Source organism: Mya arenaria, chromosome 10 (genome assembly GCF_026914265.1).
Source record: "Mya arenaria isolate MELC-2E11 chromosome 10, ASM2691426v1".
Lineage (NCBI taxonomy): Eukaryota > Metazoa > Mollusca > Bivalvia > Myida > Myidae > Mya > Mya arenaria.
Window position 1 is genome coordinate 69,442,715 of NC_069131.1, and position 24,731 is coordinate 69,467,445.

The 24,731-nt window shown below is 33.5% G+C and overlaps 2 protein-coding genes across 2 annotated transcripts; both read right to left on the bottom strand.

Moving 5' to 3' along the window:
* Positions 1–3,567: 3,567 nt before the first annotated feature.
* Positions 3,568–11,930, bottom strand: LOC128204969 (failed axon connections homolog). The gene is made up of 7 exons (XM_052906364.1): positions 11,836–11,930; positions 9,287–9,411; positions 8,831–8,952; positions 8,555–8,637; positions 7,624–7,820; positions 3,867–3,986; positions 3,568–3,668 (listed from the first exon to the last, which is right to left on the bottom strand). Exons 1-7 carry the CDS (start codon positions 11,928–11,930, stop codon positions 3,568–3,570), a joined length of 843 nt encoding a protein of 280 aa, XP_052762324.1.
* Positions 11,931–13,672: 1,742 nt separating this feature from the next.
* Positions 13,673–19,611, bottom strand: LOC128204970 (failed axon connections homolog). Its single transcript, XM_052906365.1, has 8 exons — positions 19,548–19,611; positions 19,272–19,311; positions 16,782–16,914; positions 15,832–15,945; positions 15,384–15,466; positions 14,543–14,739; positions 14,240–14,359; positions 13,673–14,005 (listed from the first exon to the last, which is right to left on the bottom strand). The coding sequence occupies exons 1-8, from the start codon at positions 19,609–19,611 to the stop codon at positions 13,914–13,916; spliced, it is 843 nt and encodes a 280-aa protein (XP_052762325.1). The 3' UTR covers positions 13,673–13,913.
* Positions 19,612–24,731: the final 5,120 nt, after the last annotated feature.

The window sequence follows — 24,731 nt, forward strand, 5'->3', positions numbered from 1 at the left end:
CTTCTGTGACGTTTATGTGACGACAGAGGAACATCCTTGCGACAATTAATTGCGAACAAAATAATACAATAGATAGTTACCAATGACAAAAAGATGATTAGATTAGTGATTGTTGAAGCAGCCATCAATGAATGGGATAAAACAGATATTCCAACATAATCTCTGTTCATAAGCAAGACATATATGCAAGAAGACATACTAATTATTATGGCCAAAGTCCATGTAATACAGATGTATATTTGAACTCTTAATTTAGTCAGAATTGTGCGATGACGAAGAGGTTTAGTTACAATAATGAGTAGACAAAGAGATAGTCCAAGCATATTAAGAATACAAGACATATACGGAATAATGTTCAGATAATTGACGATCACAATAGCTATTTCATATTGCGATAATTTATGGATAAACTTTTTCATGGCGGTTTTATTTCTGCCTGTTTGTTGGTCCTCTCCCAGTTCTTCCGAAAAATTTGAGTTTTTGTTGGAACATGTCGTTCATAAAGTTCTCAATATTTTCTGAAGTATTCAGAAAATCGTATGTATCATAAAACGACCGCGATTTTGATGAATCAAAGACGTCACCAAAAACAAAGTCTGCATCCTGTCCAGTCCCTAGCACCTCGCCATTCAGGCTCCAACTTTCATTACCAGTTGATGTATTAAACAGATCCGATTCCAAAACAGCAAGACTCTCCATTGTAGCCCTGTTAAGCACAGTATAAGTCCCGTAATTTTGGAAATTTAACTCAGGGTATATCGGTACAAATATGTAAAAAAAGTCCTGTAAGCATATCGGATATAGATAAGCTCAATGTCATTGTAAGAAGTGCATTGCGATCTTTAAGACGTAACAGAATGAGAAAAACACATGCATTTAGTATAAATCCTAAGCTTCCGGCCACACCTTCCGTTGTGATTAAAATCCTTAAATTCATAGTCATGCAGCGGTTCCTCCAAAAAACCTGTTGTCGCCATTGCGTTTTATATCAAACTTTATTCGTATTGGCTTACACACAACAAAAACAATGATCTTCTTTGTAACCACCTCGCTAAACGAACTCAAACACAGTAACTGTACGATTAAATTAGATATTAGATTAACAAACAAAGCCTTTCCTGACATGTGCAACACATATTACAAACACAAAATGTTAATTGACAGAAAATTCTACGTTTTCACAAAAAGTATCAAAGCTTATATAGCCGTATTGTCATCACAATTGGTGACTGCTTAACTAGGCGATGTCCACTACGTATTGATATGAATACTGTTAATGGTAAGTTAGCAGGCATTGCAGCAAATAGCAAACAAGTATGAACAATAACATTGAGGTACAATAGTTTGCAAGGGCAGAACAAACATTCTTATTGGATGTTCCTTAAGCCGCATTATCGTTTTTATACTACTTGACATAAACATTGTTTTACAGTTAGCTTAAGTCTAATTTATTCCATATGTATTTCAAGATTGTAACTGTAATCAGTGACTCAAAAGAGTTCTCACATTGGTCACCACGGGTCACAACCGATGTAACAAAAACAGTCAGTGACGGTAATTGCTTGATTACTTTTTACAAAAAAAAATAAAAATGATTCTAAGCCTATGAATGATACTGTTTTCTGAACACATTTAGACTTATTTTAACCGGTCATTTTATGTAAACTCAAAGCATAGAATGCACTTAGAAGGTCAAGGAAAGGGTAGACATAATCATTTTTAAACCTAACATATTCCTTAATAGTTAATGTGAATTAAGCCATTGTAATGTATACGTAGGCTCATTGTGTTAGTTGTCAAGGTGTTTTATCAAATTTGCACTTTTTGCTTTTTACGTGTATATATGCGTAGTGTTTTGGAAACACTTTAGCATAATAGTGTCAACAGAAAATGCAGGGTGTCGAGATGTGTACTAATAGGAGAGTTATTAATGGTAAAATGTTTTAGCATATCTACAAATTTGACAATGCTACAATAGCTGATTTGCACTCATCTGGACACCTCTTTTGTTTCTTTAGCTGATTTGAGTAGAAGTCATTACCCATTTGCGTGAATATGGCCATTTTTATATATTGTAGAATAACGCTGCGGAACCCTTACAGTGTCCAACCAGAACTCATAAGTCAACGTTGAATGTAAAGACACTATTTTCCCGTTCCAAGTTTTATTCAGTGATTACAATTTACAAAGTTAAAAAGAGAATTTTAACAAACGCGATCTGGCTAACGCAAGCTCGCCCCAAAACCTTACTCAGTACATCTGAGTCCATCCCAGCTTCTTGACTGAACCGGACTCTCTGACACAGGGAAACGTTCTAAAGATATATTTTATATGCCACGATCATAGGGGCAAATTTGACAACTTAACAACTTAAAGCCCACACTCATTTGTAATAACCATGACAACTTATTCATAACTGTGGATTTTTACATAATCAGCTGTCAAATACATATGCATACGCTGTTGCAAAATCATGAAACAATGTGTTGTTTAGGTTTTAAAGGCAAATACAATTACTGCTTTCATCAAGACCAATACAACAGAATAATCTAAACACTGATTTCTGAAAAAAAACTTCAGGTGTTTGAAATGATAAATTAAATTGACAAACCTCATGTTTAAAGGTGAATAAAAATAACTTGTTCACATGTTTTCTTCACAAATTCAGATCATCCGCAGTGACCCGTTTGTCTTGCCTGCCAATTAGCAGGCTTAATGTTTGACATCTGGTTTGAAACAAAACTGTATGAATAAGTTCATGCTGCAATTTTCAAGGCTTTAAAGGCTAGATATATTAAAGTAATGTAAACTTTTCGAAATTATTAAACCTTAAAACATTCTTGGCCATTAAATGAACCTGATTTTTTTATCAAAGAAGAAGCCAGTCAAATAGCACATTACAGCTGAACGTACTAAGAACTAGTTTATATTTGCACAAGCATATTAGGTTTAAAAGCCGTAAGTAACTATTCAAATGTCTTTTACTTTATACAGATTTTTCTAAATCAATGTTTGCAATACAGATTTTCAAACTATTCAAAGTTCAAGCAAAAAGAGCATCTCTTTCTTTTAATTCAACTACAAATGTAATATTCATTGTTGTCAACAAGCTAGAGAACAAGCTACGGCCAAAATAGTTGGTTCAAACATATATTTTGTCAGTTACAATGTAGATAAGTAAGTGAACTTAAAGTATTCGGGCAAATGTAAACCGCAAACTTTTGAACAACGATTATTTCCTAATGTATTGAATAAATTTATACTTTCTGGACTGCATAATTTGTCAAAAGTTTGCTTTTCTAATCAAATCATTTCAAAAACATAATATGTATAAACATATATACATATCTGTTCAACATTATACAAATACTGATCTTGTGTTCATTGACAGCCAAAACACCATTTTAAATATAAGCCGAACTGACTGCGTCTGGAATGAATGGTGCAACAAATGCAATGTTACGAATACACTTACAACTAAAACAATTCTAGCTAAATCAACGTCATTGATGGTATTTTATTCGTTGCTTGTCCTCAAGCTATTAAATAGTTTGTATAGTTTAATCATCAAGCTTTTTGTGCCGCGTGACTTGTTTTTTCTTCCCCGTCTGGCCAAAACTCGTTCTTTATTCTGTCAATGTAGTCTGTGACATTGTTTAATTCACCACCTAAAACATATTATTTTAAACAGAATAGTTTGCAAACAAATGGTTTTTGGTATAACGATTCGAGAACAAGTCATGTTTTGCTTATAAAGGCTGACAGTTCAACTAATAGCGTATGGTAAAATAAATTCCGAATGTACATAAAATAAGAATAAATGTTTATGGTGCCGCATGACGTCCTATCGGAAGTAATTATCTCACCTTGTAGCATAGCAACTCCCGGACAGGCTGACGGCGTGCACCAGCAGACCTGGGACAGGATACCGAACGCTGCGCAGTCAACGTCACATATCCGGTCTCCCATAACGTATTTCCGGTCGCCTTAGAAGCAAAATACACACTCAACGAGATATACAACAAGCGATTATATGTCAAATTGTTTTTGTTTGTTTCTATTCCAATTTAGAAATACATCAAAATGAATAGAATCAATGTAACACAGTCAAAGCATGACAAAAGTGTGCTCTTTTGGTTAAAATTCTGAAACGTTGCTTGCATGTAATATACATGTAAAAAGAGCAGGGGTGGTATTCAATATGCAAGTTAATTTTATTGTCGTACATCAATGACTTCAATCGAACTATTTGTCATTTATTAATAACAATTAATCCGATTAGCTACATCGTTCTCGGATCCACTATAGACCATTATTAGATACTAGTCCAAGATATCCAACATCATTCTTCATGTTAAACAGAGGAATGGTCATGAATAAATAAATTGTAATATTACCTCAGTTAATACAAACCTTATATTGCCTTAACTGTTTTTTTAAATATTTACAAAAACATCGATAAAATACAAATATTCTTTTAATAGAATAAGCCTTATGCTACCATGGTAGCCTTTTCCGCCTAAAAATATGTTCGCTAATGAAATGGACCCACATTCTGTTTTCTTCTTTAAGTTATTTTATTTTTCTATATGTGTTTTGTAAACATGTTAAGCATATATGTTGTCAATATCCTTTTAGTCTTTGCTTTTAAACTAATTATTTCAATAGAAACAAAAGCTTCTTTCATCTCGTGCTTATATTCCTTTATTAATTGTCTACACATAACAATTGAGAGACACTCTGGTGAAAAGTGCCATGTTTGAGGAGTTAGGCAAATAATGTTTTATCGAAGTGCTAACAAACATTTTTAACGAGTGGTGTGGACCGATAGATCAAATATAGCGTCAAAATGGCTGCCATAAAATAAAAAAAATAAAAATCAATGAAAACATTTTGTTTTGATATTGCAAAATTCTTGACTTCTTCAATCACTCGGAATGAATCAGCGTTACTTTTTTAACGAGTGGTGTGGACCGATAGATCAAATATAGCGTCAAAATGACTGCCATAAAATAAAAATAAATCAATTAAAACATTTTGTTTTGATATTGCAAATTTCTTGACTTCTTCAATCACTTGGAATGAATCAGCGTTACTTTATTTCAATATTTATCATTTTGAAGAATATTTTAGCAAATATATATTGTATTTCTATTTTGAATCATGGTTTCTTTGTTTACTCCCAGAGTAAGTACAATGATGCTTTTCATTATGAAATTATATGATCACACAGTTTTAAACCTTTTTATTTGCAAAGGCAGAATGTGCGGGTTCTTATAGTTTCCAACTATAACTGCAGCATATCTTTGAACAGTTTTTGCATTATGTACTCTAAATGGTATTTCTCTGTCTTTAGATAGAGTTGGTATCCTAAATCATAAAAAGTACTTGAGGTTTTCGTTAACCTATTAGTTTTATTATTATTTGTTTTATTCTTAAGTTCCCTCAAGTTAATACATACTTTGATAAAAGTTTCCATATACGTTTTCACTTTATTCGGGATTGGAGGGTTAAGAGTGAGTTTGTGCACATACAATAGTTTCAACCCTAGTAAATTTACATTTTACAGACCGTTCGAAGGCGGTTCCTAAAATTCCTTGATAAACAACCCTATATTTATATATCATACATGTACAGAGTTGTTTGTGGAGTTGTGTGTGGTTGTTCCATATTTCTGGCTAATGATTGGTAGTTTTTTTCTGTTCTATGGCATTGGCGTTGACCCTGTATCATTGATTTTTTATATTAATTTAGATAAGGACGAGTATTAACATGGATATGGTACATACAGGTTTGACTACTGTAACGTCAAGGTTTTGGTCATTTTCAGGTCAGAGTTATAAAAATACCCAACAATTACTACCACATCATTTTAATGTTTTTAGTTTGTTCATTTAAAGTCATTGTCCAGAAGTTGTGATTTAAAAATAATATTTTCGTTCAATTAAAAATACTATAGGAAAGCTTTAGATCTTTATTAAAAAGACAACGTTTCAAACCAAATGTGATGACAAGGTTGCTATTGCTCTAAGAGTCTGATGAAAATCAATGAAAAGCACATATTAGTATATGGCCGATATATTTTTCATACTGCTCTTTGTCATAACATAAATAAATCAATAAATGTCAATACAAAAAAGCTAAACAACTAATATTTTTCGTTTATTTGCTGACAGAAAAGGTGTAAAGGTGTAAAGAAACTAGCATTTTATGAAATTCTCTTAATTGTTCAAAACTCAGTTACTTTTCATTTAAATGTTATTTTTTAATATTATAAAAAAAACTTTTCATCCAAAATTGTTATCCAATTGAATGCTTCGCATGGCGTCGCCAACAAAAGTACTGTTTCCATGAGGTGAAATATTATATTGCTTGACTCTGAAGTATACTTTTACGATTATTGAACAAGATATACCCTCCTGGGCAAATATAACCCTATGGACAAAAAGTTCCATGTGCAAATATGTTGTTCTGAACGCAAATACTAACGGGGAACACTTTATGGGTACAAACCTGCTCCAAATCTAGAGGTGAGATCAATTTAACCCCTGGTATTTAATATAAGCACAACACTTGATTTTAGGGTATTTATTTCATTTGGAATTTATTTTTTTGGCAGGGGTTTACAGTAAACAAGGTTATTAAAACTTTTTTTTTAATAAAATACATATATAAAACATTTTTTTAAATTTCTCGGAAACTGTTTATGCAAACGGACTAAAATGTTTGAAATATCATGTCAATATTTCATTTGAAAAATTAAAACGTTTTCAAGTTGAGCTATTTGGTATTTCATTGAGATTCATGTGCAATTTTACTGAAACGCTAAACTTTCAAATACATGCACTACTTTTAAGTTATAAACGCTATCGCACCCTTCAAGCTGATACTTTAGCAGTTATCATCTTAAACCATTTATTTAATTCGGTTTTAAAATGAAATAATAATATTTTTTCTCTGACAATATGACATTATCTTTTTTTACTACAACATAATATCGCTCAGTAAATAAGAGTTGTATTTAATACAAAAATTGATATTCTAAGTGAATTATATAAAAATTATTATTGTAATGTTGTTTTTAACACAAACCTTTTGAATTTTATTAAATAAATTCAATGTTCTGAATTACCATGTGAACCATTTAAAAATACCCTAGATGAAAATTTGCGTGGCATTGACACATATATCTTTATAGACATATGATATAACTGTTTCATGGTGCACTTAAGCATCTCTAAATTAAGTTCAAAATGCTAAAATGCAAATATGACCATTATCAACAGCGCTATTACTTATTTTTTTAAAGTATTCGAAAATATCCATAAACATTCATAAAATCAGTAAATATTTTTAACTATAAGTTATCTCTTCTGTACCATAAAAATCTAACCATACAATGGCCCAAATTAAGAGCAACTAGTGGTTAGAAAGTTTCATATAATATATGTGCGTGAGTTTCCAATTATAATAGCCGGATATATCCATACATATATCTATCTACTAAGTGACCTTTTACAAAAAATATTGAATAGATCAGTATTGTATACATACAATTCTGATAGTCTAGCGTATTTAAATTTTAGAATGATAATCACAAGTCTGAAATACTTGACCGAATACCTAGCATTGCCAAAAACAGCTTTAAATCGTTGGCCATCATCGCGTGCACTTCTTCGTTTGAATTGCGACATATTCCAACAGCATACGACATTGATGTTATCTTTCTGCCAAGAAGTTTTTTCAGCCCAGCGGGGAAAGATGACTGCATTTTAAACATATCGTTAACTAAAATCACCCATCGTGTATACACGTTCAACCTGTAATGGGAAATGCCTTGTAAACGCATTCAACCAGTAATGGGTAATGGTAGTAGAGAGGAAGACAGTGCGTGTACGTGTATATGGATGTATAGTAGGGCTTGGACGGGTACACATTTTGGACCCGGGTATACGATTTTCAATTACCCGTAGATACCCGTTTATAACGCACCGCTGAAAAGTCTACGACAGATAAAAGTCACCATATCCTCAGAAAAAAAAGTTCAGTTTAGAAGTCGCCTATGGTTTGAAAATACAAACTCTCTTCTAAGTTCATGTCAGTTCAGGCACAAAGTTGGGGGATCGTCATCTATAAAAAGCACATGGATGAGAAACAATTTATTCATTCATTTCAACAGGCAGCAGGCAACAATTAAAAAATCTCAAAAGCACAAAACATAAGATGGAAATGCTTTATTTGCCGGATATAGGGTATCTTACCATACCCTTATGTACAAATATAGTTGACGATTGGTTAGAAAATAATTTGCCCGCCAGTTACTGGGAATTCATTGGTAAAGGTCAAACTACCTCCAACGGCAGGGATTCAATTACTGCGACACCTAGTGTTAGGGTTACATTGGTACAAAATGAACCACAATAAACCGCAAGCGTTCAGCTATTGTAAAAACTGTGAACACATCAGTATAAAAAGGAGAATCTTTGGGTAGAAATTCGAGTACGACTATTGTAAGAACTCGGAACGATTGATTTCAACCCTTAATCATGCTTACCAATATGTGAACACCTCTAGCCACTTCTGTATGGCCCAGGCTAGAGCCCTTTCACTTGGAGACAGGTGAGAGTTCAGATTCACCTTAAATAAGAAGTAAGTGCATTTCATCATAAATGAAAATTCAGTTTAACTGCATTGTGTCAAAAACGTTTATCAATATTTTTGTTATATTTACGTCCCGACAAGGAACTTAATATTTTTGATTGACAATATATTGTATAAATTTCTTTCAAAGGAAAATGTTTACTTCATATCACTTTCAAAGTTATTGAACCGTGAACTCTTTCTCTAGGTACTGTATGATAAACTGTGAGTCTCCCATCGTCACGCCATTGTTTTCGATCCAGGGAAATTTTCCCCGTTGGTCCTGGAAGTAGTTGTCCGTCAAACTATAAGGTACAAACACGAGGGGTAAGTGTGGCATGTGCGCATGGCAGGTTCCTTTATAGCTTTAAGATTAATTAGTTAATCATTAATAATGTAAAGCATTATTGTATAGGCTTGTATTATACAGATCCAGAATTAGATTGGTATATCACAATTCACCAGCTACTAGATATTAATAAAACAATCGTTAGAACTTCTTTTTTAACTACATCATACGAAGTTGTTATCATGGAAACAGCTTCACAAACTATCATTTGTATCAAACAGTAACCAAAACGTACGACTGGTAGTTTAAAATGTTTATATTTAATTTGTTAATTAATGTTAAAATTTACCTGATAATGTATAGCATTGACTCTGAGATAGGTATCCAACTTCAACGAGAAGTGGCCCAGGTTTGGTGTGAGACGATCACGTGTTATGGAATGAAGGACGACTATGTCACGTGGGTAGTCCAAGCCGCATACCCTGAACAAATAGTTATAGGTCAGACGTAAAATGAGTGAAAATATGGGATACTGTATCGTTCACTTACATCAATTCAGTCTTACAATAATGCAATAGAAATAGCAGAGAGAAGCCAAGCAGTGTAAATACTTCACTGTCATTAACGTGTTAAAAACGCACAGTGGTAAATCTACAATCTGACGATCTACCTAAGGTAGCTAGTAGCCTGCCGGTGTTAAACAACAAATGACAATCATTGATGTTTAAACCATACATGTAGATTCTTCAAGCTTAGATTAAAGGAGAGGTAGAAAGGACAGTTTTGCACAATGACACACACAAGATCTTATTTCAATTTTTAACATTGTTATGGTTCAAAGGTACGTGTAGTGTTGTTGAACATGAAGTTTAGTTTGTCTTTATTGTAGGCATTTTTTTATTGAGACCTTCGTTTATGCTTGTATCTGAGATTCCCGTACCCCGTCAATTCAATTTTTATCATATAAACACACCATGTCAATACTAAGAACCATTTTTATAAACCCTTTTTTTCAAGTCTTTAGGTAAATAGGTTAATAAAATATAACTATTTAATGATAGTATAACCTACATAAATGTATCCTTTCTTTGTATATATATATAGCTGGTCGGTCCGTATATCAATGTAGTTTAATAAGATAACAGTGTTATAAAAAACAGCGGTCCATATAGCATTATTGGCCGGTCCAGACTTGTGCAAAATATGTTGACGGCTGACTTCATAAAACTGCTGATTGCATCTTTGCGATCTTCACAGTGGCGAAAATTCGTGGCAGGTAAAAACCCAATCGATTGCGATTTTAAAATGTTTAGTTATAATTTATAATGTTTGGTATGATATAAGAAATATGACTCCCCACTTCAGGACACCCTAAAGTGAACTGACCTCAGCAAACGCCTCGATCCATATTCACCTTCGGGGGTGAATGGCCAGCCTTATAACATCATTTGACCATAAGTGGTGAGTTATATATCTTAAGTGTTACATAAAGGTTAAAGTTCACCATTAAGGAAAGAAGTTTTTATAAAAAAAGGATATGCATTTTAAGTATAAACTCAGACTAGTACCAGTTCGTGGAATTTTCATTCCATTTTACCTTGTGCAGTATTCTCCAATTAAAAGGAAAGAAGGAAAAAGTATGGATTACCACGCTCAACTATCTGTTGTTTTGTGAATTCAAATTTAAGATTGTTATTTGGCTTAAGAGCATAATGCTTAAGAAATTTTGAGAAATTGGGGTCATTACCAGTTGTTTGTTTCTATATTTGGTACCCTTTGAACACGCAGTTGCTAATCGATTTCTTTTTCATTTGAAATATTAAATTATCTGTACAATCTGTATGTAATTTTACCCTAAGTGAGTCTTTGAAAGATTTGAGTAGAACAGGAAATAGCTTTAAAATTAAAAACTAAGTGGCTTTACCTTTGTTTGCGTCCTGTGCTGCTTATTTTCCTGTACTCTAACAACATAATGCGGCTCCTGTGAGAAAGTACTACCGGTTATCCAGCAGAAAATCTCGTTAGGATTCCATAATCCAAACTAAATTCTGACGATCTTATTTTGAGACACTTAAATACTTGACCTTCAGTCCAGGAAGTTGTAATATACAATACCCTAGATAGCGCTCTCAAATGTCAACAACTTAAAACATTGCTCTACATCTTGAGAAAATTCACACCTAAAATGCACAGTAATTTTAACTCGAGATGTCCCGTAATCAAGCCAAATTGTATGAACAGAACGGAATATTTAATCAAGCCAAATTTTATGAATAATACTCGCAAAGACGTACGGATATTATAATTGAAATATGATAAGAATGCTTTTAAAGGTTACATTGTAACCTAAATACTCATCCAGATTAATGTTCTGCTTAATGTCTAGGTTCACCGCATACATGATTACGAACCAAAGTTTGACATATGAACAAAAAGGGTGCCATCTATGTATTGTATTTTCATTGAAAGACAATTAATGAAACACTTTAAACACATGGACATGTAGGGATATAAAAACACGAGAATATCACTTTGTTTTTAGATGCAGGTCAAGGTTTTTATTTTGACGAAAGAGACGGTGCACAATTTAGTGCCTGGGGGCTGAGGAGGGGGGTTGGATAATATTCCAAAAATGTATTGAATATGGTTGTTTAACAAATTATACGTGTTAAATTGTTTTAAAACTCAAAACAACCTGAAATATTGGAATTAAGATTAAGATTTACACATTTATTTCCATACTTTGGATGAAGTTTGTGCATCCGAAGATATTGTTTGACTACAGCTGGTGTTCAGTATTGTATGGTGGGTGTTAACAGTCGTCCCATACTTCAGCCACATAATAGATATTTCTTTTCTTATATGTCGCGATTATTTGGGTTTAACGGCTTTTGGAAATATAGTACAAATTACGCCGATGCTTCGAGCCGTTGGCAGTGTTGATCATATTTGGAATGGAGGTACTGCTCTTCATAAAGGAGGCGCTGACGGTGTTGATCATATTCAGAATGGAGTTACTGCTCTTTATCAAGGAAGGGTTGACAGTGTAAGTGATATTAAGAACGGAAGTATTCCTCTCCCTCTAATGGTCGTTCAAATTCATTGTTGGTGATATGATACAGAATATAACAGGTGGTTCTTAACTGATATAAACAGTGTATATACAGTATATATAATAACCTCCATACACAGGTCGTTGCTAAATGTATATCAAGGAATGCCATTCATCATACGAAGACCGATGCGTTTTCTATATATCTACGTCGACATTATTGCGTTGTTTAATTAATTTGATAAACCATTATAGTATTTTGTCATGGACAACGCCATAATGATGTTGAATATCATCGTATTGACGCTTCTAATATATAATGATATATTAATGGTATATATTTATATGTATATGCCATTTTATTATGATAACATAACAATTATATCAGATTGTTTCTTGAAATAATAATGTGTATGTTATGTTTTCTTAAACAAGCAGAACGAATGCACTAGAGGGTTAATTACAAACTTGCTATGTCGATCTCTGATTACTCGATTTCTTCCACTGTCCCGATTGTTTCCTCCTTCTTTTTCTATATAAATTGATTCCGCATATGTTGATTTTTTAATCTCGAATGTTTTCGCTATGTCGAAGTCATTTTTCAGTCCCTGTGGTCGAATTTCAAATATTTTCGTGTTCTTTATGTCGAAATGCAGATCGCGCTTTAGGTGCGAAAAAAGCATGACGGTTTAGGGCATGTTGCTTAATAACCGAGCGTGTTAGAATAACAAACTGTTTCGAGCATAATTGGTAAGTGTGAAAAAATAAAGTTGTTTGCTTATGTTTTTTTAAAAAGAAGAGACATTCATTGCTCAAGCTCATGATATTTGTTTATGTAAAAAACATGGAGATTTCATTGGTTCAATCTCAAATAGGCCCCAAACTTCTAAATGTCAGATGATAGTTCCACTACTCTGGTCGACCAATAAAAAGAAGGACTCAGCGTTAAATGATTGTGTGATAAAAATGTGAATGAAATAAAACTGACAGAAAAATAATCATTTGTTTTCCAATAATAAGTTTGCTATTTTACGACGGCAATATATTACAATACCGATTCAATGGCGGATGTAAACATAAGACAAAATTAGGACTCAAATGTGTTGGTTTGGTGTTGTATTTCTGTATTGAGGATGTGTCGAAGGTTCTTTATCTCGAATATTTTTTCTAGGTCCCGACGACTTCGACATCACGAGATTCGACCATCTTTCGTGATCAAGAGAGTAATCTGGTTTATCCAAACCCGATTCGGAAACAAGGTTTACCGAGTTTTCACGAGGGCTAAGATGAACAAGTTTCGTTCACATAGAGAGCAGCGTGAGCTGTTTACGAGTGCATGTTTCATTTTTGGTATTCACGAGTTGAACTGTTTTGCGATCAACAACTTCTTGTTGCGTCCCATCTGAATTGAATCGCTAGTAGAAAACATCATCAAGAAATAACTGTAAAAAGACTGTCCTTGTCCTCAACGGAGCACATCAGACTCAAATGATAAAAACAATGATCGCTTATGGATCATTTTGCGGCCGATATTTAACAACCAATACTAATTTGATTATATATTAGTTTGCGTTCACTTATGGACAGGAAACAGCTCACCGCCATAACTAAAACAATGTTTGGTATTTTGTGGATGGTTTATTTACTTAAATATAAGCTCTTATGGTATTGTTAAGTAAGGGTGTGGGCACGCGCCATGAAGGTAGTATCTTGCGAGTAAGCTAAGAATCTAGAAATGTGTTGGTTACCTGCCTTTGTATTTCAAGGCATTAAATTTATTGAATGTAGTCTTTTTGAACTTCGAGTATAATTTATTTGCTAAAATTAGTCCAATATGCACATTATACACATAAATATGGAGATTATTGAATAACGGTGATATGCATTAGTCCAATAACAATATACATCCACATGATCATTATTTTAAGTTTTCTATGTAGCCTGGCTTATTATGTCTCCCCAATCCGGCCAAAACTCGTTTCGTATTCTGTCCATGTAGTCTGTGACATTTCTTAATTCATATCCTATAAATAAGTAGAAAACAAAGTCGAAGCATTTTCATTACGAATGGATTATGGAACAACGTGTGTACTGGTATAAAACCTCTTTTAAAACAAACCCTAAACGGGTCTTTCCTTTTTATGACAAACAGTGTGTGTACAGGCAGTAATTTAATCGGGAAAATATAAAAAAAATATATGTGGGCCTTGATTTGGTGCTTTTTAAAAGTTACTCATAACCGGAAGTAGTTATCTCACCTTGCAGCAAGGCGTTTCCTGGACAGGCTGACGGCGTACACCAGCGGATTTGGGACAGAATGCCGAACGCGGCACAATCTACATCGCATATCCGGTCTCCCATAATGTACTTCCAATCGCCTATTCGAAGAAATTTTAAGGGTAGGATAAGTCTAGTTGTGAATATTTAGGATGTGAAAAGCACATTTTAAAGGACGCATTTAGAAATATTTGAACATAAAATAAGGCCTACTGATAATCGACGCCTTAAGTAAAAATTCTGTTTTGGGGGCATTCAAAGGCACCCAATATGAATGATCTTACCTAAAATAGCTGAAAACTGTTTTAAATCGTTCACCATCATCGCGTGAACTTCTTCCTTGCTATGACGACCAACGCCGACCGCGTGCAGCATGCTTTCAACCTTCCTACGCATTGGTATCTTCATGTACTTTGGGCATGTAGACTGGATCTTGAACATGTCATCATTGAAAATCACCCATCTTGTGTAAACATTCAACCTGAAAAGGATTATAGTAGCTTTACTAGATTTTGAATATGACGTCATTATAAAGATTCAGCATGTGAAAATATGTAAATATGACGTCATTCAAAATGAAAAAAATCCGACATTTTAAGAAAGAAATAATATTTCATTATGAAATGACGTCATTAAAGATGCAACCATTCAATCTGTATTCTTTTACTTCATTTCAACTACGACATCAGTGAGTGACCCATTTGCTTAACATAATGTAAAGAGAGAAAAACATAAAGATAAAATATATTTGAAATAAATGGAAATTTTGGTTTTAGCTGGTATTCGATTTTTTAAACACGATTTGTTTTGAAAAAGACATTTTCACGTTCCTAATAATTTGATGTTCATGGCGACTTGCTTTCTTAATTTTTTCTTTATTAAAGAATGATAATTCAAATTTATTTTTTGTGTTATATTTATGAAGAGATCAAAATTGATTAGTCTTCATGTGTTTAAAGTGTCTGGCATTTAACATTTTGATAAGAAGAAAATCAATAAAAAATCTTGGAAACCCTTTTTGATCCTGTTGAGATCGAAAATCAGAGAAAGCATAAAATCTTGATGATTTCGCTCTATAACATTTTCTTTGGTTACATGATATGTATTACACTAAAGTGTTCTCACCAGTATGTAAACTCTTCGATCCACTTCTGTATAGCCCAGGCTATTGCTCGCTCTTTCGAGGCTAGATGGGCATTTAGATTCACCTGCAGATAAGCACATTTATAATATTAGTTCTAAAACAAATATTTGCGTAAACACTTTGAACATACACACGATCCCATGAAGGGACGGGAACTTCAAGACCTATAGTGTCTACATATAGCTAACCCAACCTCTTATACATTGAACTCTTGATCAAGGTCCTGTATTATCAGTGGTGGTGGTACAACAAACTCAGGAGATAAGTAACGGTGTTATAATTGCTGAGCTTAAACTGTTTCTACAGTGGATACATGAAGTTAAGTGGGTGGAATATGGCTGACTTAAAACATTTGCTCAAGGTATTTGATCCAACAATGAGTCAAACACTACCTTTTCGGAGAGTTACCGCGTTGTTATAAAAACTAACCTTAAACTCTTGCTCAAGGTATTGTATGATCAGTTGGGAATCTCCCATCGTGACGCCGTTGTATTCAATCCAGGGGACTTTCTCCTTTGGTCGAGGCATTGAAGTACCATCAAACTGAAAATGGTGATATCAAAAGTATTTTGTTTCATTTATGAATACTTTGGTTATACTATCGCTTCGTCAAAATAAGATCCAGTTTCACTATCAACATCATTTTCAATACTTTTAAAACACATTAAAATATGACCAATATAGATAAGATATTATAATAAGAAATGATAACATAAGAAAAGAAAACGCTCATAAGAAAAGCAAAAACGAAGCGTAATTTTTCTTCAAAATATTTATGTGTACTCAATTGCACTGACCATTTCAAAGCACAAACACTACTAATAAGAATAGTTTGATTATAATGCTTGATATTAGTATAGCACCTTGTGCCAAAAGGATCTTTGTGGAATCAAATGCGACCGGGGTTGTATCTGTTGTTTCCATTGAATGTTTGTTTCAATAGTTCATCACAAGAGCACTATGGTGTTCTAGAAGGTGACTTAACACCCGCTATGAAAGTGACAAGGCAATGGTTATACCACATAAGTACCAGTTACGATGACTCCTGCAAGTGTTAATGTAAACAAAAACGGTAAACCACACCTTGTGCATTAAATCCTTTTTTATAAATGCTTGACACAGAAGACATTCGCCGTTCATACATTAATATTAAGATGTTCGGTGCGTTACGAAACCTTTCTTAAAAAAATATGAAAGGAAATCATGCAAAGTGAGATTGGTTGTATTTGTTTTCATTTTCCAAGCATGCTAGGTTTCATTCGAAACTCGCGGATTACGTAGTATTCTACCATTGCCTGAGCTACCTTGTGTAGTTCAGAATGATTAGTCGATCATATGAACATGTAACCTGAATGCATTGGTTCCATTAGGCGTCTTACCTGGTACGGTATTTTGTTGATCCTGAGGTAGGTCTCTAGTTTTATACAGAAGTGACCAAGGTTCGGGGCGAGCCGGTCCCGCCGTAGCGCATGAAACATGACCACGTCACGTGGGTAGTCCACGCCGCACACTCTGTAAGTGTGAAATCTTATTTATGAATGAAGGTGTAAATTAACACTAAGTCTTCTAATTAAGTAAATAATAGAGCTTGTAGTTTTCTTCTGACCCTAAATCTCATCATACTGTTACATTCAATACGCATTCACCAAGCTGGCATGTTTATAAGTGGCGTTTCAAACTCAGACCATCTAAAAGGAGGTCTACGTTTAGCGCTAACTGATGTTTAGGTTTTGGTCTTCCAAAAACAACTAATACAATTTTCAAACCAAAAAAAGGAAAAACGAATTCATAAAACTAATATCATCATGAAACAAAGTAAAACATGTTTACCAACCATAAAACTAGTTTGCTTACAAAAACCGATCAACTTCAAAGTGTACACACTTATTCAAAATCAATACATACACATGTATGAAAAACATCAATATTGAGTGATATACCTTTAATTACTTACTAAATAATACATTTATGGAAAATATTAATTACTGATAACAGGATTGTAAACGTGCATTTAATAGGAGAAAGCGCAAAAATATTAAATGATTGGTGAATGTTAAAATATTTACTGCGGTCTACTATAGTCTCATAAGGTAGAAATACCGTGTTTTATGCTCATTTATTTCAAGTTTAACTCGGTATCCCTCATAAAAAAACATTTTTCTGACATTTATTCATCCTTTTTGGAATATTAAAACAATATTGTTAATTGTGGTAAATCTTATTTTGGAGTAAGAGTGCATCTTTAAACTTTCGCTTGATTGCTTTTCCGAGCGTGTTCTTGCATATAATTCGACTAAGGTCTTTGAACGCTGTCCGACCAAAAACACATTTAAAAGTCAATTTAATGTCTTAGTATGACAAGGAAATATAATATGTCACACTTATGCTTTTAAGCTGACCGTATGTTATACCTAAATGACAGGTGCATGGGTGTGGTCCAGGATGCACCCTCTATATTTAACAGTGAGATTGTTACTTTATGTTGATATTTTGTTTAAGTCTGAGTAATGCAAAGTATTTATAGTTGCAGTACTTTGATTTCAGTCCAATACCTGCAATCAGAAAGGACACATATATGAAAATCTTAGAGAGTGCGTTGCCAACGGGCAAAGATAAAACGAGTTCCGGTATGGAACTCCTGTTAAATGATCATCACATTGTAATTACCTCCCTTGTTGAGGACTGTCGTCTGTAGCATCATAGAAACCTTGTCTTGTGGCAATATTTTGAATGCTAATAAATTATTTCTCGCTTCAAATGTCACCTTAAAAAGGTTTTCACGCACCTTTCAAGAAATATTGCTTCACTCTCCTTAGAATTATTTAAAGACCGATTTGACTATTAACATAATCTGAATCACTGCGCGCATATCCATGGCAACCACGCATTATCACATATCCAAACGCATTTAGTTTCACTCCGCACAAAAGAGTTCCAGCAAAAAAATTTTTTTTACTTCATTTTGTTTAACATAGATGAGAGAAAAAGCATCTACCATAGCCTCTCGTGTAAGATAGGTTTATCCCAACCCTCGCGCAGGGTGTTTTGCGGAAACTCGGTAAACCTCGTTTCCGCAAAACACCCTACGCCCGGGTAATAATGAACCTATCTTACACTCTCGGCCATGGAAGATACTTATGATATTCTGCTGGATTATAATACTAATGTGAAAAACTACAGAAACAAGCTCATCAGCCAAAAGTTTAAACATAACTTTGCTTACTTACGGCCTAATGAAAAAAATGACATGTAAAATGAGCGGTGCTTAACTTAAAGTGAGTGAATTTCTATTGATAAACATTACATAGCCTTTTATTGCTTAAATCAGTTGGATTTAAAGGACAGTTTATCGAAATGAACGGCATATTTGTAAAAAAATCAGAAATTACATTTTGTTCCAGTCGAAAGTTTTGCTTTTAGCATTTGAATTTATGAGGTAAAAACATTTTGGACCGTAACCTCAAATATATCATTTTGTCGTTAATTATTTTAAAATACAATAAAAATGCTATTTTCAATTACATATACTTGTTTTGTGTAGACATTATAGTCATCAAAACGCAGATATGTGCCCATAAGTGTTGCTTAATTAATTGAAAAAAATCAGTTTAAATGTACAAGGGCTGAATACCGTCGTGGTAAATTTCTTATTTATAGCGGTTCGTATGACTCTTTAAGCGTTGTGGTCTGATACATTTGTAACATCGAGTAGCTGCTGTTTTCTGCGCTGGCCCTAAAATCAACAGCTATGATCTTTTCGGTATAATTGTTAATGTCACGTGATAAATCTGGTAATACATCATCAAATAAACCTTTAGAAACACAATATAACATTTTATGTATGAACAAAAAGTTTGATTAATACTTACTTAAAATTAACTCTGCAACTGGGGTTGTCATTTCCTTGGTCTGAAAAACAAAACAAAAACTTAATAAATAAACAATAACAAAACATTGTTTTGATCAATTCACATTATATATGACCTTACACAACATCTTAGAAAAACGATTTAGGCATGTAAATTACTGTCGATGTACATCAATATTTGAATTTTCAGTAACTACAAGAAAACAGGTAAATAGCCAAAACATCAATTTGTTAATTCAAACACTTCAAAGATATTTTATTCGAACCAAATAGTTACCATTTGCTTGATTCACGTGTTCTGAATCATGTGCATTCTCTCGTGGATTGGCTGAAATATACATTTATGTATTATCAAACATTTATAGGTATTACCAATATAAACACTTAAACGACAAATGAACAATATTAGCATGAACAACAGATTGAATTTATATCTTAGATTGTATTTATATCTAAAATGACGATTGTACAAAATTAACATATTTTAAGTTTACAAAAATAACTAAACGGACGAAGAAAACAATCAGTTTTGAACTATTCATAGTGTTTGCCACTGATCATAATGCAATGAAAATACATTGTAAATGTTATAAATCACTAGAAAACGCACACCTAAGCAAATGGCTGTAACGGCGAGAGAAAACACTCGAAATATAGAACTGTTATGCGACCACAATGCAATTATGACAATAACATGTCCCGTAGTTAGCAGTTCAGTAAAATGAAGTTAAGCAAAACGGATGACAATTTTAGACAAAGATCAGTTATCCTATGACATCGATAATGATATTGCCTTATTTCTTTGGATGAACGCAGTTTCATAAATATAAAACATCCGACAACAAAAAAGACTAATGCTGTTCCAGCTATAGATGACAGCCCGATCGCAACCTTTGCTAAGGTGGAATCTGAAACAGAAAAGCTAAATATTCATATGTTGTTAAATTAACATTCATGGCAACTACTCATTATTATATACTTTTGCATTAAACAATGACATAAGAAGAATACTTTTAAATAATTTACGCTAACCTGTTACTTGATGAAAATGAACAGCAGCTCGATTTCTCGAAGTCAAAGTTCCAGCAGAGTTATTTGCTGTGCAGTACACTTCTTGTTACGATTGTCCTGTCCTTCATTTCTGAAGTTATAGAAGCGTCTGCGCTTGTAATGACCTCACTTTCATTGGTCAGTTTATACCATGTGATAGAAGACGCAGGATATCCAGATGACGTAACACATTCAAAGTACACGATTTTGTCTTCGTAAGCAGTTACAAACTGTGTACGTGGGTGCGTTACTTCGACAAAAGATGGTAATACTGAAAATTGAAAACAAAAAAACAAACAATTTCCGTAGCCATTCTGAAGGTAGCATCATGAGATAAGAAAATAAAGTAAACGTGACAATACAATGTTTGGTTTTAATTTACTAAAGTAACTGTTTCGTATTATTACGCTCGAGAACTGCATTTGGTAACGTATGTATCGATTACTAATGCATTTAGGTATTTACTATGTTAAGTGCAGGATTTTACAATTTAGTAAATGCGGGGAAAATACTTTAAAATCGTACATAAAACAGCAATCGTTGTGCCGTTACTAAAATGCCAGTTGACACTATCATTGCTGGCCTTGCAGTATAATGAAGTTCCAATAAGCGCAGTGTTTCCTTTAAGGGCCATGTAACTCTTTGTTGTTACTGTGTTATCCGTTTGTGTGATTGTTTCATTTTTCGTCTCTGTTACAATGGCATCATCACTGGCGTCATCCGGTGTTCCTTTGTCATAAAATCACGTGATTTTTCCAGCCGGAATCCCTCCGTGACACACACATTGAACTAACGCATTTTCATTTTCAGATACTATAACGAATTGTGTTTCGGTAAATAGACTGATGTTGGAAATACGAACTGAAATGAGAAAAGTTAGAGGCTGTTTCAATGAATATTGTTCAGACATTATATGATAATTCAATTCCTTTTAAAAACGAGGGCAAAGAGAAGAAAATGTTTAGAATACGTATATTCGATGGGTTTCAACTCTGTAACACGTGATCAATATTCAAATAAAACACTAAAGAAATAAGCTCAGTAGACAAAGGTTTAAACACAAACCCCGTTTAATGGCACAGGTTAGACGCCAAAGACATAAAACACAATGACAAAAAAGACACACAAACAAGAACAATGGAACAACAGCACAAAACTCCGCAAACAACACAGTGCATATATACTATATAAAATAGGTAATTGTTTATCAAGGAATGTTAGGTACGGCCTTGGAACGGTCAGTAAAATGTAAATATACTGGGGGTTTTAACCAGTTTGCGTGCACAAACCTCACTCTTATCCAAACAATCCTGAATAAAGTAAAAAGTAAACCTTATGACAAGTTTGTGTCGCGTATGCCTGTAGATAGTGTCTCAGAATTCTGCCGAGCATTGTCCATGTACCGAGCAAATTATTGAAGTAGTTTGAAGTTATCTTGGTAATTATAGGAAAATAGCTGACAAGTTCGTAACATCATTCTTTACAAATCATTAAGACATTCTAAACAATTGGAACTGTTTCCTTAAAATAACAAACTAATGATCCATCTATTCAGTTTTTTACAATGAAAACCTTCCAATAAATCTGATTTGTTAATAAAAAGATCTTATTTGTTAGTGACATGTTTCCACCTTTGATTTTAGAAACTACAGGCAAAATCTCGAAAAATAATCTTAATAAATATCTACAGCTATGCACACTTTTATATGCAATGTGGTGAAAGTGATCTTGAAAGTAATATACTGGTGTTGTTGTTTTTTGTAAATTAGTTTCCTCCCACAAACCTTTGACCTGAATTTCTACATCGTTGCTTTGGGATTCCAAGAAATGATCTTCACGGCAGTACCATATATCACCATGATTCTTCCTAGTAACGTTGTTGATAGTCAAGTTATATTGTCGATGCGTTCGACAACTCATGTTGTAGTCCTTTGTGGAATCAATTTCCGGTGAGCAGTAACGTCCCTTGCTTAATTCAGTGTTGCCGTTGCTGATCCAGTTTATCATTGAAAATGGATGCAGCACCATTAGATCGCAAATCAGCGTCAAAGGTTGAAATTCGTTTACCACATTTTGTGACTTCCGTAATATAACATCCATTCCTTTTGTGCTTAATAGGCAAAAACACAATACCAATGATTTTAAGGAAGACATGTTGTACCATTTCATTTGATAGAATATTCAATATTGATTTTACAACATTACTGCTACAATTGCCTATTACAAACTATTAATTAAGACGTTTAAACAAAAAGATATATTCCCATCTGAATTTATTTTCACTTCCTACTTCCATTATCATTCATCAAGCATTACATTGAAAACATAATCCTTTTGTCAGGGTGACAAAGAAACTTTTGTTTCAACACGAGATTTATATCACTGAAATGAAGGTCAGTATTCATTTAAACTTCATGTGCTTCCCTAATATAAATTGGGTGGAAAATATTACATGTTTATAGTTATGTGTCGACGAGGAGTGAGTTTATTTCGCGAGCAAAAACCCAAATATTGGCGATTCTTAGCAAACCAAGATTGCTTTCGTAGCAAGCTGAATAAACTCCCTCTTACACTTACCATTGTATCTCGACTTATTTTGCCTTTTCATGATTATTATTCCATCCCCTTCATTTAAAAGCTGCATAACCTGTTTAGATACCTTCATGAATCGTATTTTCCTGAACAAGTGCAACATCAGTGTAGCAGAAGTAAACTTGGATGATTTTAAGGGGGGGGGGGGCAGTTGCACCCCCTCTACTGCCCGGATGTGTTTGTGCTTATAACAATGCATATTTCTGTCGATTACCATTTTTGGGTTTGTAAGTTATTATTTGTGAATGAAATGTGTGTCACGCGCTAGATATACTATGCTTTTGCTTAGTTAAGAGCCTTACAACTGCAGATCTCCACTGATACTTATCAAAGAAATTGGTAACTAATAAAGCAGTAGAACTTTTTGCTGTTATGTTATTAGTGTAGATGAATATATGAAAAACAAAGCACTTATCAGCATAGTCCCATGACTTGAACGATTATTGATGTGTATTATCAAAATATCATCATTCGGCTTATGAGATTGCTTAATAATTTAGAAAGCCCCTCATTAAGATAGTCGCCAGATTTAAGACATCCGTTGATTTATAAAGCTGGCAATTTAGCGCCCGTCTTGTGTGGAATTAGATATTTTGTACAACAACCATAACAAATATCCCCAACAAAAATTTGATCAGACACTCTAAGATTTCTAATCTTATCATTTAATTAACAAAAACAATAATTCGATTAACGCCATGCTAAACGTTTTAGTACAATACATATTGAAAAAGAAACAGGCATAGGGGTTAGATTACTTGATACTGCGCAAAAACGAAGTCGGTAAGGTACACTTTTCTTGATATCAGGTGATTTGCAATAATAAATTGAATACATGTGTTTAAAAAAATCAAAAATTAAACGAGCAGTTTTTTTCAAAAATTAAATAAAGGCGCACTTTTCAGCGAAAAACGACGCCGATTTTCCCGCGAAAAAAACAACGTTTTAGACAAAATTAGAAACAACCGTAAAACAGGCGAAATAAAACATATGTGCGTGAACGTTTTTACAAAACGCACATGAGGTCCCTCACTGGGAATATGCTGTTCTATTCATATACCAATTTTCAGATATTAACTCGAAAATTCGCTCAGGGTCGCGTTCCACCTTAAATGTTTATGACTAGTATGATAGTTTATTGAATCATTCTCCTTATTTATATGGGTCTCAAATTAGACAATCAATGTTACTACTGACAATTTACTTTTCATAAGATATATGGTGAAAACATGTTTTTTACTGTAAGAAATCATATTTATGTATCTACGTGTTTCACTCGTTTGCCTTTATGTGATAATTGGCGTTTGATATTACATCATTTATCTATGAATGTGTTTGAATGAGTAAATAAAAAATCTCACCATTAATTTAATTAAACCAATTTAACAAATATTTACCATTAACGATTTTACTGTAGTCTAGATTGTTGGTATAAGGGTGAGGTTGTGCACATTAACTAGTTTAACTAGTAAACTTACATTATGCTGTCCATTCCAAGGCGGTTCCCAGCAATCCTTGATGCACACACCTAGTTGTATACATTCGATAGGTAATGTTTTGTTAGCGTGTCTGTGTTTTGTTGTTCTGTGTTTCTGGCTTCGGTTTAATGTTTAACCTTTCGATTACTGGTCTTGCTTCTGTAGTTTCAAATATTGACTTGGAAAAAATATACAAAAAATAGTTCATTGTTTAATTTATTTATCTGTCGATGATGTTCTGGGCCAATAGTAAACTATTCAAGACAAGAACGATTTTTACCATTTTTATATCAATATTTAATGCAGAAATACACTTTCTATAACCTTCGATGCAATGATCG

Excerpts from the sequence above, each read along its gene's own strand:
- LOC128204970 (XM_052906365.1), bottom strand. The coding sequence starts at position 19,611 with ATGTATATTTCAGCCAATCCACGAGAGAATGCACATGATTCAGAACAC. Across the intron at positions 19,312-19,547 it reads ACACGTGAATCAAGCAAATG|ACCAAGGAAATGACAACCCC; the intron begins GTAACTATTTGG and ends TTTGTTTTTCAG. Across the intron at positions 15,467-15,831 it reads ACCTTGAGCAAGAGTTTAAG|GTGAATCTAAATGCCCATCT; the intron begins GTTAGTTTTTAT and ends GCTTATCTGCAG.
- LOC128204969 (XM_052906364.1), bottom strand. The coding sequence starts at position 11,930 with ATGATCAACACCGTCAGCGCCTCCTTTATGAAGAGCAGTACCTCCATT. Across the intron at positions 8,638-8,830 it reads ACCTAGAGAAAGAGTTCACG|GTGAATCTGAACTCTCACCT; the intron begins GTTCAATAACTT and ends TTCTTATTTAAG. Across the intron at positions 3,669-3,866 it reads GGGAGTTGCTATGCTACAAG|GTGGTGAATTAAACAATGTC; the intron begins GTGAGATAATTA and ends AATATGTTTTAG.